We start from the raw sequence: 18,605 nt of genomic DNA, 5'->3' as shown, positions 1-18,605 counted from the left end.
TACCTATCACATGAAGAGATGGTCATGGCACAATGGAGGCTGGCTGCAACTCAAGCAATAGGAGAACAGGAGGCCAATTGCATTAATGTAGATCTAATCGCATAAATTTTTTGCTTGATTTTTTCAGCTGGTGAGCGAGCAACAAGAGAGCCGTCCCTTGCTGAGCCCTTCCATCGATGATTTCCTCTGCGAGACCAAGTGTGATGGAGCTGCCCGCCCAGTAACCTCCAACACAGCAGGTACCAGAGATACTGACCTTCCTGTAGTTCCTCAACAATTCTGCTTCTCCACTATACTATACTACTCCACTGCACTATACTACTGTATTAGGCTAATTCTGAAATTTTAAAGGGGTCCTATTATGCCCTTTTAGAAAGTTTTGATTTGGTTTTTGGGTGTACTAAAATGTTTTTTCACGCTTGATTGTTCAAAAAACGCATTATTTAGATAAAACCCCTCCTTCCAAAATAAGAAATGTGATGTGATTGGTTGGCTTGCCTAGTGAGTTGTGAATTGGCACTGTGTAGCGTGTGTTCAGGAATTGTTCCATTCCTCCATAACTGCGAGTTGTTCTCTAGTGTAAATATTGAAGATTGCGTCAATTTAAAACCAATTTGATTCAGACCCTGACAATGTTAACGAACAAGAGGATTGTGCATAACGGATTAAATGCACAGGCTTTGCAAATGTAACCCCTCACACCCGGGTCCTACTCGCCCCGCTCCGAGCGGGCCTCCGGCATGAGAGTCAGGCGCGCTAACAAGGAGGCTAAAGACTGCAGCCCCTAGCGTCTGTCGCTAGAGCGCCTATTGAGATCGGGGAGTGAGGTTTACTCGCACAGCAACTACTAGCTGGCCTCCGTTACACAAGCACGGATTTCACAGGACATTTGAGAGGTATGTTTTTTGTAAGTTTCTTATACATTATAGATACAGTGTTATCCACCATTTAATTGTGATATTTGTTCGAAAACTAAGGTAATACAAATGGTAATCAGTAAAAAAAGCATGGTTAATTTTCCTAAGGACCGGTGAACCAGCTTACAAAAGCAAAAGCTTACAAAAGAAAAAGAAAAAAGCTGTTCTCCATAAAATGTGCAGCGAACAGATAAACATTGGGGTTATAATGTTCAAGAACAGTGTTCAAATTTATTTTAACCACTCTAGCCTTAGGAAGGTCAAACAAATGAGTTTTGGAAACGGGGTGGGGAAAAAAGTATTTCTTTGACATACCAGCAACACTCTTCTCTAATGCAGAGTACCTCATCCCCCTTTTTTTGCATATTCCGTAGGGGGGATTATTTAAATGAGTAACATTATGACTTCATAAGATCCGGAAAAAAACGTGTTGTAGTCCAAACGAGCCTTTCGTTGTAGTTTTCAAGAAGTGGATTCTGTTAAATAAAATATCTCCCTTTGGAGCGGTCTTTGAGCTTTGTAAACTTGCACATCTTTTTTATGCACTAAAAGAAACATTACATACTAACTAAAGTTGAAAAAGTAGAAAAGCAAAATTGCGCCTGGGACCTTTCCACGGTCCTAGAGGCTATGAAGAGTGACCCCTTCGAGCCACTTACATGCACTCTCTGTGAGCACGTCGTGCATGGAATTTGGGCCTAATGACTTTAACGTCATACGCAAACCAAGACACGGATATGTTCCCAAAGTGCTCTTGGTAAAGGTGTAGCTACCTCGAAAAAAAATAATTTCCAGATAAATAGTTGATGCTATTGCTTTGGCTTATAAGTCTAAAGGACTTCATTGCCCTTTAGGCGTTAGAGCCCATTTTATCAGAAGCCTGGCCTCTTCATGGTCCTGGACTAGTGGTGTTTCACTCCAAGATATATGTAGAGCGGCAGGCTGGGCCTCTCCGTCTACATTTATTAGGTTTTACAACCTGGAGGTTCCTGCCTTACAGGCTAAACTATTTTCAGTTTAGACCACTGTTGTCTTATGAACTTACTTTCTATACAGCTCAGCCCGACTTTTGTCCACGCTGACTGTTATATTGTGTTAAGCAATCATTTTATGCAATATAAGGTGTCACACTCCCTTATATGGTTATCCTGGACTGTCGAACCCGGCCCGGCCGATCACTATTATGTGTTCCCCGGGCACTTGCCTTGGGACTGTTAATGGATTCAGAAATTTCCAGGCAGAACGTTCTGCAATCAAAATGTTACAGATAGTTCCCTCTATGAAAGATTTTCAGTCTGTCAATCATTATGCATAGTTGTGCCTGACTTTAAATGTGAAGCCAGAGTAAATTGCCAAGTAAACCCTACATTAAAGCTGCATTTTTGTTGGTATCAGTTTAATTTTTTTTATTAATTAATATTGAATTTTTTTAGGAACACCAGGCTTTTTAAGCAGCGTCTGTCTATAACAGGAATGGAGCTGATTAAAGAACTGTATATGGCACTTTAATGCCAACTGCTGTAACCTTTCAAAGGAACACCTCTGAATTCTATTATTATTCACTGAAAGATTCATTTTAGCAATAAAAAAAAATTATGACTGCTTTAATTGGTTTAAAAATTGTCTGACTATCATACTATTGTCACAGGTGGTTGCTGGAAGACAGAAGATGAAGGTATCTTTTCAACACAAAGGTTTAATGATGATTGAATACAGGACAGCAGAACCAACAGCAACACACATTATTTACAAGAGATTGGACAAAAGATTGACTGAATAAATGGAACTTAAATGCAGACGATGATTAATGAAACACAGGTGACACAGATAACGATGATTGACCAAACACAGGTGATACAGCTGAACTGATAATGACAGTAAAGATGACTCATGACACGTGATGACTGGCAGACAATGAAACTGTCCAAATGAGAACAAACTAAACCAAACACCACTGTGACAATTATCAATGCGTCAGGACTCCTATACTTATGTCTTTGAGACACTTATGAGATTCAAAGCAAGATCAGTGCATTAAACCACACTGATTTCAGCTCTATATATCACTTCTTACCCAGATAGCAAACTGACATTGAATCAACGTGGAAACATGACATCGAAACAACGTTGATCTGACATTGTTTTGCTCATCGAATTAACGTTGAACCAACGTCAGACGCGTCACTCTTTTTTAAAACTAACGGAAAATCAACTTGAAATCAACGCGTTGTTTCAACGTTATGAAAGCAAACCAATTTTCGATTTTCATTTAGCTTTGAAGAATGCCGAGTCTGACGTTGATTCAACGCTCTCCTCTGTCCCCTGAACGACTGATTGACTTCCTGAGTCTATGATACCACTCCCTCAGAAACAGGCAGTGGGCTCAGATTGGTTAGTTTGGGCCGGTGTGTGGTGATTGGCTAAACTGTCGATCACAATGTCCGGAAGGTTAGGGCCCATTACCTTTACAGGCGAAACGTGTCTGCGCTCCAGTCCAGATGTAAACAATGGTGTCGATACTGCAGTATCAGTTGAGGCAGAATCAGACCGAAAAAGCGGCGATGAAGAGAGTCAAACAGAACCTCAACACACGGCTCTTACTAAACGTTTCTGAATGATAATTTGCTACATTTTTTAACTTTATACACATTTGTTTTACACAATAGCATCTGACTGGCAACAACTGACTGGCTACTAATGTTACACTCAAACAGCATTGGCATTAGTTTACGTTCTTGATCAAATCGAAAATAACGTCATAAAGCATATATACATGAAAAATACATTTACAACATTAGTACTTATACAAAATTTAGGTCCATAATGTTTGTACGCATTTGTTGTAGACACAAAATAGCATAACTAGTAGCCTAGTGGCTATAAAGCCAACGCTGGCATTTGAAAAAAATAAAACACAAGGCTACGTCTGAAATTATACATGCAAATACATTTAAAATGATGAAGTCTTAGCCTACTTACAGGTTGTGGCCCAACAACTGCTGCCTCTGGTTTTAAAGTTGGAACTGCGTCATGTTTTAGTAACAGTTTCTTATTGAATCCGGCATTGAATTCGTGGAGATTCTGGAAGCTGCCTTCCATAAATGCGCAGCACAGAGAGCTAAAATACGATCGTCATTTTCAGGAACATAATCAAACATAAATTGTATCCATTGATGACGAAGTACAGCGTCCGTGGGAAGCTCGAACACAGAAGACCTGACAGCTGGGTGAACATAACACACTCGATGATCCGCAGAAATATGCGCATGCCCTTTCCTGCATATTCCGGAGGGAGGGGTTGATGTAAATGTGTGGGTTAGTGACGTCTAAAACCCAGATGTAGTCCCAATCGAGTCGTTTTTATAGGCAATATACTTCCTGATTTTTAAAAGACAATATCTCTGCTTACACTGAACTTTCGGCGCTGCAACTTTGCAGATGCTGTTCATACACCAACAGCAACCTTACACACTATTTAAAATCAAAAAAGTGAAATCGCAATCAACCCCCCCTTTAATGTGTATTTAAAGATGCACAGATATCATTGTTAAACCCTTTTTCATTTTATGGAGTCAGATGAAACAAGTTAATACATAAGATTAAAAAAAGTATTGCATTTAATTAAAAATCACTTTGCCATGGGAAAGACGGAATATGCATGAAACCTTCACCTCAAATCGAATTCCGCCATTGGATCTATTTAGTAGGTCTTACAGTGTGCAGACTGCTTTTGTGGTGCGGTTGGCAGAAACAAAAGCATGTGGTGTTAACCTGGTTTCAGCTCTTTTGTTTGTGCTATATATCAGAAGGTGTGCTGTCAAGCCCTCAAGGCTTGGATCATGCATCCTCCATGCAGCTGGCATCTATATGCAGTACTGACCTGCATGGGTATTTTGTCTACTACCTGGTTATGAAGACCTCTGTTCTGCAAGCCTGATGGGTTACAGGATGGCAGTAGAAGCTGAAGAATATGTCTGTAGCATCTGTTCTTAAAGGGAAACTCCACCCAAAAATGAAAATTCTATCATCAGTTACTCATGTATATTTATGTAAGTCAATGGTGTCAAACAATTGTTTGGTTCCAGTCGTTCTTCAAAATTTCTTCCTTTGTGTTCAGCAGAAAAAAGGAACTCATATGGTTTACAACAACTTGAGGGTGAGTAAATTATGAGAGAATTTTCATTTTTGGGTATCCCTTTAATGTTCACGTACAATGGGGGGGTTCAACCATCTAAAAGTTTTATGCTTTAATCTCACCTAATCATAAAAGCTGACTACGTTCCCTCTGAATATTGAATGAACACATTATTCTCAAACCATCATCCTGTGCAGCGGAACACAGTGTTCTGTGTGTGTGTGTGTAAATATATATATATATATATATATATATATATATATATATATACACACACACACACACTATATCAAACGCTCTTTGGTCTCTTGGAGAAGAACATACATGCAACATCAAAGATTATTTTGCACAGACCCGAGCTGTTGGAACCGCCTGATGTTTTTTTTTTTGTTTGTTTTTTTGTTGCTGTGACCATGTAAGCATTAGTGCCTAAAACAATAACTAAGCTAGATTGTGTTATTCTATGTTTTTTCTTTCCTTTAAATTATGGACTTTTGGTTTGTGTGCTAATTTGATGCTGAGCAAAAACTTGCTAGTTCACAATTTATTTGTAATGCACAAATGAGACATCCTTAAATGTTAGCTTTTTTTCATTTATTTAACACAAAAGGGGATGGAATAAAAGATGGGAGGTTGTTTATGCATGCTTCAATCTCATTAATACACTCTTAAAAGCGAATATTCCCTACTGTTATTTACAGTCTTAGAGGAAACTGCGACTGGTGGTTCCTTTCCAGAACATTCACCCTCTCAGTTCCTCTTAAACATTCATTCAATTTGCTGAGGCCATCACAACTTTCAAAAACGTTCCCTCTTTTCTTTTTGTGCATTTCACTTTTGTTCTAGCTTATGCTTGGAACTTGGAATTTGCCATGGGATGTGTCCAACACTTTCAGAACCACTGAACTTTCTGAAACAGGAAGACAAATACAATTGGATGATATTAGCCTGGTTGAAACCAGACCAACTCAGTTTGTAACTGAGTTATTGTCTGGCAAAGCTTCATAGACAAATCATTTCCAGAGGGCCGTCACCAACGGACGTAGCTCAAATGCCTCAAAGGCGCAATTGGATAGACCTAAAACCAATCAGAGCGCTGAAGGAGATGACGTATGCAGAGCGACGTTCGTCAATAAATGAGCAGACAATCTGAGATTAGCTACAGCAAGACAACTATAAGTGAATGTGCTTTCCATTATCACACACAGTAAACAAAACCTTTCCAAAAAAAAAAAAAAACTTTGAAATTTAGACACACCTGTATGGTGAGACCTTACTATGGATGAGACATACATGCTCGGGCAGATTCGGCTTAAAATCGTTTATCCGGACGCGGCGCCGCTACAAAAAAAGCCATGCACACAGCTAAGGGAAATGGGGTCGGTCTTGCGCACCGAATGGATCATTTTTGATCCATTCGGTGATCCATTCGCACCTTCGCGCTCGTGCGGACGCGTCGAGTATAAACAAGGCTTTACTCTGGTGGGTAAAGGTGCACAGACTTCTCCCGAATCATCTCCAGCAGTAGCAGTCTTTGAAGCACCACTAACTCGGCCTCCGTTTCCCTCGTAAGCTGAAATTAGTATTTAAACATTCTCTATGATAAAAAATGTTTGTGAAAAAATATTTTAATAACATGGTTTTGGCGGTTATAGAGTTCTAATAACCGCCACACCCCTTTGTAAATGTTCAAAATCTGCTTCACCGTCGCTGTGCTGTCGTCATCGTGTAAAGCCCGCCCCAACGTTTCTGATTGGTGCCGCGATTTCGGCGGATTGGACATGGCCTTGAATGAGCTCTTTGCCAGACTAACTTTCAGTGCAAATCCAAATTTTCCGGAAGTTGTTTGGGTTTTCCCAGGCTAGGATGATATATATTTTTTTTGCTTTATTTGTCCAGTACTGTCCTCCTCTCTGGACTTGCTGGATCTGAGTGAGCCTGGTGAGAGAAGACACAGCAAAGACAGGAAGAGCCCTCTTTCTTCTAAGGGTACACCGTACAGGAGGAAGCCAGATGAAACAGAGCTGATTCAAGTGGATGTTGAACATAGTATACCCTGTTCCCGCACACCTGAAAAAAGTTCATTGGACTCAGGTATTATGTGCCACAGAGCTAAAGTAAAGGGTTGTAATGCACTCTTGCAAATCAGGGAAACCAGATGGTTACACAAATAAAAATGGGTTTTTCATATGATTAACTGAACAGTCTCTGTAACCGTAATGCTGTTCTCAATGAAAACCATACTTTTTCATTGAGAACAGCACGTGCTTAAATTTACCTGTAGGTATTTACTTAGCTATTTGCCCTCTTCCTTATGTGCTTGCATGCTGCCACCGCCTCAAACTTTAGTGTTGTTTGTGTTTTACTTGGGTTGTATTATGATAATATATCTTTGTCAAATGGCATGGCCTCATTTTGTTCACAGTAGCAGTTCCATCTTCACTGGATAAATGGGAAGAACTCAACCCACACCCAGAACGAAATGGTAGCAGAAAGTGGAAACTTGAGAGGAGACGTTCATCCAAAATTTCTGGCGAATTTGTGTGGTGAGTCTCTGCTCTAATAAAATATGAAAATACTTGTTGTCTTAGTTGTCAGTCACACGACTATTACTGAGATCTGAGGGTGAAACATCCATAGAATGTTCCAATTTTGTTCCAACAATTTTCCTCTTGTGTCAAGCCCATTTATATTTAGATCACATCTCAAAAGAAGAAAAACAAAAATATATGAACCAAATGCAGGCTTTGGGCACTTGTGATCCTTATACAGAACCTGCTGCAGTATTTCAGCCGCTAAAAACAGCAGGACATTCTAAAACACTTAACATGAAAAACAATTAAACCTCCTTAAAGGGATACTCCATCCAATTTTGTCATCATTTACTCACCCTCAAGTTGTTGCAAACTTGTATGAATTTCTTTCTTCTGCTGACAACTTGAGGGTAAGTAATTTTTGGGTGGAGTATCCCTTTACACTTAAAAAGTGATATTAAATCAAATTCAGTACATCTTATTGATGATGCATACTATAAACCGGGAAGCAGATGAGCCCAGAATATAAACACAGTACTCTACATTGTAACGAATAAAAACATTTTGTTTGTATTCTGGGTTCATCTGCTTGCCTGTATATAGTATGCATGATCAATAATGTCTGTGTATATTTAATTTGGTCTTTTAATATCCCTGTCCTTTTTTACATTCATTTCTTATGACTCAACCTCAGGTCTATGGATTGCAAGACTCAGCTAGACATTGCCCCCAGGAACTCCCTGGAGGTAAATAATAAAGTAGAGGCAGAAGCCGTGCCAGTAACTCAAGTAAGTGCAACAACGAGCAACCCTTATGTCATGATCATCTGTACATGTGTCTTTCACATGTTATTTCCCATGTTTCCAATTCTTTTGTAGTGTTGTCAGGTCCATGCACTTGAACTGTGAATGTCTTTTTTGATGTTTTTTTTAGCCATTCAATACATTGTGTAACATTCTGTGCTAATGTCTAGAATTCTTTATTTTCAGCTTAACAGGCAATATATTAGTGGAAGACACGTAAGCCTCTCTGTGCATTCTTTGAATGAATCGCTGAATGATCTATACATTTGTACCATGGCAACAGCATCACCACCAAATCAATACAAGAAAGACCAAACATTTATTGCAAATAATGAACTGAAGCGGTGACCATGTGTTGTGGTGTTACAGGGTACAAATGTTACACGCTTTTACCCTTAATGAAGCATGCAGGTCCGTTTTTATTGCTATCTATCATGATTAGATGATTAGCAAATAAATTATTGACCAGCCACTGGTCAATATCAACATCGGAGGTTATACAATATTGTCCCAGGGTGCTATGGGAAAAGGTATAAAAAAATAAATTACACCAAATGGATATTGTCCAGTGGGCTCCCCCTCCAGTACCTTTGATTTGTTCCTCTGGTTTGTAGTCAGGTTAAAATGTCATGTGGTGCAAATCCCACATAAACTTCTACACTACCTTTCTAAAGTTTGGGGTCTATAACATTTTTTTTTTATTATTTATAGTTTTTGTCTCTCACCCAGGCTGCATTTATTTGATAAAGTTAAATATTTTTTAAATAAATTATGAAATTGTATTACATTTAAAATAACCATTTTCTATTTTGATATGTTTTAAATGTAAAATTAGTCACATGATCCTTCAGAAATATAATATCTGTTACCAGATGGAGGAGAATTAAAAGGGTTCTTGGTAACACTTTACTTGAAAAGGTGTGCACAAGACACATGACATGAATATGCAGGAGGTTTTATGCACGTTTATGACGACTGTCATTAAGTGTCTTTCACTTAATTATGACATTTTTAATGCAAATATGACATTTGTTTGAGCCGTCTTTGTCATGACACCTTGACAAGGGGCAGACACAGCTGAGAATATAAGGGAGGAAGGGAACAAGCGACAGGTGAGGGCAATCACCTCGTGATCCACGCGCACACTAACCTGGCCCTAGCCAGATGAATTTTGCTCCGCCTAGCTCCACTCATCCATCTGGAACCGATCCATTGAAATGGTGTTTCAGAGGGCTGGGCCTTATCAAAAATCCTTGCATATGATTGGATAAGCCACTTGTCTGTCATCTTTATCGACGTGCTATTTCAACCACTCACACCGAAGCCAACCCGTGACGCTGATGAGAGCGACGCAGGAAAAAGCGACGCTTGCCAAATCCGGTCGGGAGAAGGGCGAAAACATCGTTTCCACCAACAAAAGCCTTCAGAGCCGTTCTCTGATGTTCTTTTAATGAAACAATATTAGGTAGATTGGACAACACGGATGAAATAGCAGCATCAATGTTAACGCTTGCTTCCTCGATGCGAGCCGCCATTGTTGTCTGAATCAAAACAGTCTCACGGTCGCTTCTCCACTACGTCACATCTATGAAACTCCCGCCCTGCGTCCTGATTGGCTAAGCCATAAAGTTGGTTGGAGAAATCACTCTCAATGGAAGAGGTTCCAGATGGATGTGAGTGAAGCTAGGCGGAGCTAAGCGGAACGACATTCATCTGGCTGGCGCCGGGTTACGCGCACACACCAGCGTTGAAGAATCAGTGCTGATTGCCCAGGTCACAAGCTGCAAAAAATGACAGGACAACACCAGACTGATCTTATGAAGTAGCGTGTGTATGACACGCCAATTCGTATTTCCATTTTTGCCGTGCTATCAAGACGCATAATCGCCTTTCAGCGTGTTTATGAACGCCGTTGACTTAACGTTATATAAATATATGACTTACCTCAACCCCGTCCCTAAACCTAACCATCACTGGGGTTAATGGCATTTATGACTGTTCCCTTACCATCCTAGGAAAGAAAAAGATATGACTTACCTCAACCCCATCCCTAAACTTAACCGTCACTGGGGTTAATGGCATTTATGACTGGAGATTTGACTGCGTGTTCGGACACGCGGAATGACGCGGACGTTAATGGCGTAGACATATACGCATACACGCGGATACACGCGGATAGCTCAAAATGCGTAGAGATTACACGCCACCTGGCGCGAAAGTGGCGTATATGTTTACGCAAAAGTCATGATGTCATGTTGAACACAGAGTGAAATTGAGGAACTTCAATACACTGTGATAATGAGGAGATGACTAACAGGTGTGATGATCCGATTAGTGTCCATGACAACTGATGACTGGCGGGAAACTAAGACAAAAAAACACACGTGACTGATGAAAACAGAAACGAAAGAGCAACCAAAACTGACTGTGAGTGACAATATGCTATGTTGGAGCTTAAGCAACATTTCTTATTATTATCAATTTTGATAACAGTTGTGCAGCTTAATATTTTTGTGGAAACAGTGTTAGTTTTTTTCAGTATTCTTTCATGAATAGAACGTTCAAAAGAACTAAATAACAGTCTTAATTTCTTTCTTAAAAAAAATACTGACCCCAAACTTTTGAACAATAGAGTATTTATTATTTATTTTTTAAGTGAAAAACAGTAAACATTCTAATTAAATTTTAAAATATGTGTTTAAAAAAATATTATGTGACATCCTATACGTCACTGACCCTCATATACTTAAATCTTGCATTAGTACAAATACATTTCTTAAGACTAGTCATGATGAAGCAATCTTTACACTTGTGAGCTGCATGGTTCTAAAAACATTGAGCTCGAATTGTCTCTTGACTATGGGGTGCACTGGAAATGGAATGTGTAATGCTAAAGGTAATTGTTCCACTGACACAGGGTCTGACATGGGCACATTAAATGTAATTATACAGAGCTGCACCAGCACAATGAAGCAAGACCAATTGTCCTTTTTGGGGCCTCCATTATAGCCTCCTGTATGAAATCCGTTTAACTTAGTAACCTTGATAATTGATTAATATCGAATGAGGCAGGTGGCAAATACTTCATCCTATTCCTTTGATTCAGTCTGCCTGGGGCTTTGTTATGCAGAGAATTGGATTGGGGGAATGGAAGTTTGCATTTGATAGCTCAGCACTTGACTTTTAGAGTGACCTACGAACAAGGTACAATTTTAAAGGGTGACTTTATGATTACATTGTTCAATAAAATGACAAGCAACTTTAAAGTTTAAGGAGCACCAAAAACATTATTATCCATGAAAATTCAACAAAGGTCTGTCAGTTTAACATGTTAATTTAGTGAATTAAAACTGAATGAAGAAGTAGAACAATTAATCACGCCACCTGAACTGATTTTACAAAGGAATTTTACTAACATCAGAGCGATTTAAAGATAGCCAGAAGATGGAAGATATATTAAATCCAGTTATTTCTATGGAATGTCCTGTTATTAGTTTGAATCAATTGACAGCTCTAGCAATAACCTACATAGCAAAATATAGTATAGTACTGTTTTATAGTGTTTGTTTAAACATCCTGCCATCAGCAAATGTAAACAGCCAGTTCTTATGGTTTATAATGCCAATATGTCACCCTCTAAATTTGAAACCTCTAATGACTCTGAGAAAATAAAACTTAAGTAAAACAAGCTTGATTTCCATTGCTGTGTGATATGCACACACACAGCAGTGTAGTCAAAATGAATGGCTTTGCCGCATGTGAAGCATGTCTTCAGGTGTACAGTGCTAAAAATGGTGTGTATTTGACAATACATGCTGAGCAAAGGTCTCCTGCCATGCTATTTTCAGATTTGCATAACTAAGAAAAATGTTCAGGGCAATGTGCTATGCATGACAAGCCACAAGCCAGTCCATTATGAGGGTTAGAACATCAGATGTGGAAAGCAGGATCTCAGAAGAGAGTGAGAAAGAGAAAGAAAGAAAACAAGAAGACCCTGTACTGCTAATGCTGACATTTCTCCTTGCCTCTGGCATCGGGGGTTTGGCAAGGGCCTTTTCTCCTGTCAGAGTGATTGAGAGATGGCTGACCACATTTTCTCTGACTCCTGTGTTTGACAGGGCCGTTTGAGCAAAGACCAAAGGTGGGGTAGCACACTGCTGTCCAGAAACCAATCTTTGGAGGAAGAGTTTGAGAGAGCTAAGGCAGCAGTGGAGGTAAGCCAAAAGTGTCTGTTAAAAATGTCTATGATCATTACGGTCATTGTCTCATAGGTCATGGGCATTAATGGCCAGCGCCATATTAGTAGTTGATCAATATATCGCCATGGCCAGTATACAGTATAGGTCGATATTTGGCATTTTTTAAATGTTCAAAACAACTGATTTTCTTGTTTGTCTAATGGGTGACTGCAGGACTTTTATTCTGAAAGCGCTGAGAACACCAACACATGTAATTCTTCAGTGTAAATAAAATTAACGCTACCTTCTCTTTATTTGGAGAAAATATGACTATCAGTCAACCATTTACATGGAGTGCAAGATGACTTTGTTGACAAATTCTTTTTCAATGACACACTGAACTGAGCTAAATATTGACACTATTGTCTTCTGTAGAGCTGCTTTACGGCTGAAATTGAATTTGTTTCATGTTTAATGAATTTTGAAACATTAACACTGTTATTTTCCCGTATTTTATTACTTTTTTTTTTTTTTTTTTTACAAGATCTGTATTGTATAAAGCCCTTAAATAAATGTAACTTAATGTTACTATATGGCCAGTAACACTACACTTTTTATTCCATCGACTTTGATTTGCAGATTATGCATGCTAGACAGGAAACACAAGCTCTTGTGAATTTAGCTGCATTCCAAAGTTCAAGTTTTGGTGAACTCTGCACTGCGATTGTGTATGAAGAAGACGTACAGATGTATTTAACAGATATGAAGTCATTTTTAATGCTGCATTTTTGTGGTGGCGGTAAAAGGATTTTTGGTTGACTACCTGCTGTAAGACCAATAGAATATTGGTACAGTATACATGACCTCTTTAAATCTTGAGTATTGCAGCTTTGCCGTAAAGTGGAATAGAGTGCATATTTACATTTTGGATGTATAATTTGAATTAATTTATGTTGATTTATGTTGAAAATTTTGCATGTTCAAAGTCTAGTTTAACTGTGGCTTAACTCTATTACTTCAATTTGCACATTTTGTGCAATGCTGCATTACTGTAAAATTGTTCCAAAGTCTATGTTTATTGAGCGTCAGTGTCCGTTCTGGCAGACCAAGTAATCAAGATGCTGCTAATGCTATCGGCCGACAACACGGTCAGCGATCGATGTGATCTGATGTGATCACCGCATCTGTTGTTCATCTCCCCTCATTGGTAATAACTACGCCCAAATCAGGGCACCCTATTTAAGCAGATTCACTTCGCTCCTAAGTTAACTGTTCCCTGCTCGCTCTCTGCAACCCACCTCCTCCCCAACTTCTCCTTGTCGTCTATAAAGTGCCATTTGCCATTTACATTTTCTGTCATCGTTGCTGCTCTGTTCATTCATATGGGGCAATAGTTGTGCTCTCCCAGTTCTAAACTGTGAGTGTTCCCTAATCCTGCTGCTGTTTATTATCAACTTGAATTGAATTTTATTAAATACCATTTCCTAATCATTTATTGTCATGTGTGTTCTTGACTTAATGGACCTTCCAGAAATTAACTTAACAGACAAAGATGAAATCTACAGACATTTTACACTTTTTCTACCTGGGTTTTAGGGGGAAATCTGCAGAATTCTGCAGAGTGGATTTAAATAGTGTAAACTAAAAGCAGTAAACTGGAGCTGAGAATACTACACTAATATTAGCCATCACTATTAAGTAAATATAAATGTTTAATAAATTAATTTTCCAAGGGCCAAAACTTTTGTACACTCTTTGGGAAGGTAATTATTTTAAGGTAAAATATCTTCTATGTTCCACAGAAAGAAAAAAAAAGTCATACAGTTTTCAAATGACATAAGGTTGTGTAAATGATGATGGAATTTTCATTTTTGGGGGGACATATCACTTTAAATTGAGATGGAAGAAAATATTTTTAACATTGAAAAAAAACAACATGAAGTAACTTGAAGGTGTGCCCTCTACTGCTAAAATTATTATTTTTTTAAATATGCCTCACCTTTGTAGCTTTGGACAAGTAACAAACTGTCTGCTGCCTGTCACGAGTACAATGTGATACTAATTAGCCTCACTCAATAATTGATTGATTATAATCTCATCACTGTTGCTCATGGAATAAGTTGAACCATATAACAACTTTCCATTACTCAATGAGAGGAGAAAATAGGCCAGTCATGCAGCATCAGGTGGCAGAGGAGAAGATATTGTGCTTTCAGAAACTTGATATGGGTTAATTCAGCTGGAGACCCTGCTATCAAGCATCAGTTCCTCTGCTTCAGTGATCACAACCGCTGATGCATTGGAAGAAATTACTCTTAGGCTTATCACTTAGGGGGGAAAAAACATCAATATATAAGACACAATATAAAAGACACAATATATCTTATTCAACCAGAAAGCAATTTTTTGATATGAGTATTTAAAATTTGTATCTTGTTTTATTTATTTTTAATTTTAAATGATTGATTTTCATTGTTGATTACACAAAATAGTTACAAAAACTTGCAAATAAAAATCATGTATTACTTCACAATGTGTTAAGTCTACTTAATACTGTTAACGGTATTGAGTGGGCTACGGTCGATGTAGACCTGGGCTTGATCCTGGAAGAAATTCAAGGAACGGGGGAGAAGAAACTGGAGAGAATGAGTGATCCGATCTACTTCTATAGGGCAGAAAGATTCGTAACAAAAGAGCAAAGGAAGGAAACACCAACCCCTCCCAAGTCCAGAAGGCAACAGGAAATCGAGCACCTTATCAAAGAGAGGAGGGATTTGAGGAAACTGTGGAAGAAATCATCACTGGAAGACTGCAGAGAGCAGAAAACTCAACACAGCAAAAAGGAGAAAACAAGATCATCCTTCTACATTATCCCTTCAAACAATATCCCTTCTAATTTGTAAAAGGGCTTTTTACAAGGGAAAATAGCGGATCTCTTAAGGTGCCAAAGAGGGAGCTGGAGCATTACCTGAAGGCGACACACTCAGACGAGCAAAGACTCGAACAAAGGGAGATACCATCAGACATGTCGCCAATTCCCTAACCAGAACACCGGTCTGACGACAGCCTCCCAAAATGGACTGAGATCGACAACTGTATTGTTCCTCTATACTTCATATTCAAGGACACAACTCTCAGTATGGAAACAGATAACTTTTTATTCTTCTTCTCCCTTTGTCCTCACACACCCTTCAACCTCTCCAGTGCCTCACCGTTGCCATAACATGCCATTACAACAACATAGTGAGGAAGGCAAGGGCAGCTTCTGCACCAGAACCAAATGGAGTTCCTTACCAGTTGTATAAGAACCACACAGGTATCTTGCGGTTTCTGTGGAGGCTAATGAAGGTGACATGAAAGAAACAAAACATCCCAAAAGCATGGTGAAGAGCAGGGGGAGTTGTAAATCCCAAGGAGAAGCCTCAAACATTGACCAATTTTGACAAATCAATCTCCTGAACGTTGAAGGCACGATCTTCTTTAGCATCGTCGCTCAAAGAACAACTTGATTGACATGTTGATACAGAAAGCCATGTTTCAAAGGATGCCATGAACACACAAGCTGGATTTGGCATCAAATACAATCTGGCCAATGATTTTGAATCCATCCCCCATTCTGACATCTTGGCAGCCTTAAACTTCTTTCATGTGCCTGAAACCATCACAAAACTGGTCAGAAACTTCTTAAAAGATTTGCAATACTGCAGAATACACAACATCATGGCAATCATTGGAAGTGGGTATCATGGCAGGGTGCACCATATCCTCTCTAGCCTTCACCATGACAATAGAGGTGATTATCTGGGCATCTAAATGAGTAGTTGGAGGGGAGCATCAGCAGGCTGGACAGTGGCTACCTCCAATTCGCACCTACAGTGAGGAAAATAAGTATTTGAACACCCTGCTATTTTGCAAGTTCTCCCACTTAAAAATCATGGAGGGGTCTGAAATTGTCATCGTAGGCGCATGTCCACTGTAAGAGATATAATCTAAAGAAAAAATCCAGAAATCACAATATATGATTTTTTTTTAACTATTTATTTGTATGATACAGCTGCAAATAAGTATTTGAACACCTGTCTATCAGCTAGAATTCTGACCCTCAAAGACCTGTTAGTCTGCCTTAAAAATGTCCACCTCCACTCCATTTATTATTATAAATTAAATGCACCTGTTTGAGTTTGTTAGCTGCATAAAAGACACCTGTCCACCCCATACAATCAGTAAGAATCCAACTACTAACATGGCCAAGACCAAAGAGCTGTCCAAAGATATTAGAGACAAAATTTTACACCTCCACAAGGCTGGAAAGGGCTACGGGGAAATTGTGAAGCAGCTTGGTGAAAAAAGGTCCACTGTTGGAGCAATCATTAGAAAATGGAGGAAACTAAACATGACTGTCAATCTCCCTCAGACTGGGGCTCCATGCAAGATCTCCCCTTGTAGGGTCTCAATGATCCTAAGAAAGGTGATAAATAAGCCCAGAACTACACGGGAGGAGCTGGTCGATGACCTGAAAAGAGCTGGAACCACCGTTTCCAAGGTTACTGTTGGTAATACACTAAGACGTCATGGTTTGAAATCATGCATGGCACGGAAGGTTCCACTGCTTCAACCAGCACATGTCAAGGCCTGTCTTAAGTTTTTCAATGACTATTGGATGATCCAGAGGAGTCATGGGAGAAAGTCATGTTGTCAGATGAGACCAAAATAGAACTTTTTGGTCATAATTCCACTAACTGTGTTTGGAGCAAGAAGAAGGATGAGTACAGTACCATCCCAAGAACACTATCCCTATTGTGAAGCATCATGCTTTGGGGGTGTTCTTCTGCACATGGGACAGGGAGACTGCACTGTATTAAGGAGAGGATGACCAGGGCTATGTATTGCGAGATTTTGGGGAACAACCTCCTTCCCTCAGTTAGAGCATTGAAGATGGGTCGAGGCTGGGTCTTCCAACATGACAATGACCCGAAGCACACAGCCAGGATAACCAAGGAGTGGCTCTGTAAGAAGCATGATGGTTTGGGCGTGGCCTAGCCAGTCTCCAGACCTAAACCCAATAGAGAATCTTTGGAGGGAGCTCAACTTCTGTGTTTCTCAGTGACAACTCAGCGAAACCTGACTGATCTAGAGAAGATCTGTGTGGAGAAGTGGGCCAAAATCCCTCCTGCAGTGTGTGCAAACCTGATGAAAAACTACAAGAAACGTTTGACCTCTGTAATAGCAAACAAATGCTAGTGTACCAAATATTAACATTGATTTTCTCAGGTGTTCAAATACTTATTTGCAGCTGTATCATACAAATAAATAGAAACGCCTGTTAGCGAAGCTTCACTCCAATATTACATGGGCAAGGATGAAGTTGAAACCCAGTAAATCCAGGAGCGTATCCATCATCAAAGGAAAGCTTACCGACCAAAGGTTCAACATCAATGAAACACCCATTCCATTATTATCAGAGCAGCTCTTTAAGAGCCTAGGGCAGTGGTACAATGCAAGTCTCAAAGACACAGAGCAGTGTGCCAACTGAGGGAAGAAACCATCGAAGGCCATGTCAGTATTGATAAGACTTCACTTCAGGGCAAGTTAAAACTGTAGAGTCTGCAGTTTGGGTTGCTCCCCCGCCTAATGTGCCCTCTAATGGTGTACGAGTTTCCCATTTCCAAAGCTGAGAAACTGGAGAGGACAGTCAGTGCATACATCAAGAAATGGCTGGGACTCCAGCGCTGCCTTGGTAACATCGGATTGTACAGACACAGTGCACTGGAACTGCCTATCTCAAGCCTCACCGAAGAATATAAGTGCATCAAAGTAAGACATGACCCTGGCATAGTCTCAAGATGCACCCATATGAACAGCTACTCCCAGACTGGCACCTGGGAGGAGGTGGACCCCAGCTGAGGTGGTAGAGCAAGCAAAATCTGCTCTGAGACATGGAGACATAGTGGGAGAGGTGAAGCAATGAAGAGGTGGGTTTGGACTTTAGACAACTCAACCTACATGGCACAAGGCAATACCTGCAGAGAGGAGAAAGC

General features: G+C 39.6%; 1 protein-coding gene across 4 annotated transcripts in view; it reads left to right on the top strand.

Annotated features, from left to right (window-relative positions):
* pex5la (peroxisomal biogenesis factor 5-like a) overlaps positions 1-18,605 on the top strand; it is a 104,195-nt gene that overhangs the window by 63,661 nt on the left and 21,929 nt on the right. For 2 of the 4 annotated variants that reach the window (XM_039691696.2, XM_039691693.2), the window contains 6 exons: positions 128-239; positions 6,952-7,146; positions 7,478-7,598; positions 8,281-8,374; positions 8,576-8,605; positions 12,508-12,603. In XM_039691696.2, coding sequence (XP_039547630.2) covers positions 128-239; positions 6,952-7,146; positions 7,478-7,598; positions 8,281-8,374; positions 8,576-8,605; positions 12,508-12,603 — 648 coding nt within the window. The remainder of the gene's footprint in view (positions 1-127; positions 240-6,951; positions 7,147-7,477; positions 7,599-8,280; positions 8,375-8,575; positions 8,606-12,507; positions 12,604-18,605) is intronic. The other 2 variants (XM_039691694.2, XM_039691695.2) reach the window with 2 other exon arrangements.

This window comes from Pimephales promelas, chromosome 8, assembly GCF_988280905.1.
Source record: "Pimephales promelas chromosome 8, fPimPro1.hap1.1, whole genome shotgun sequence".
Lineage (NCBI taxonomy): Eukaryota > Metazoa > Chordata > Actinopteri > Cypriniformes > Leuciscidae > Pimephales > Pimephales promelas.
This window is presented reverse-complemented; position numbering and strand designations above follow the sequence as displayed.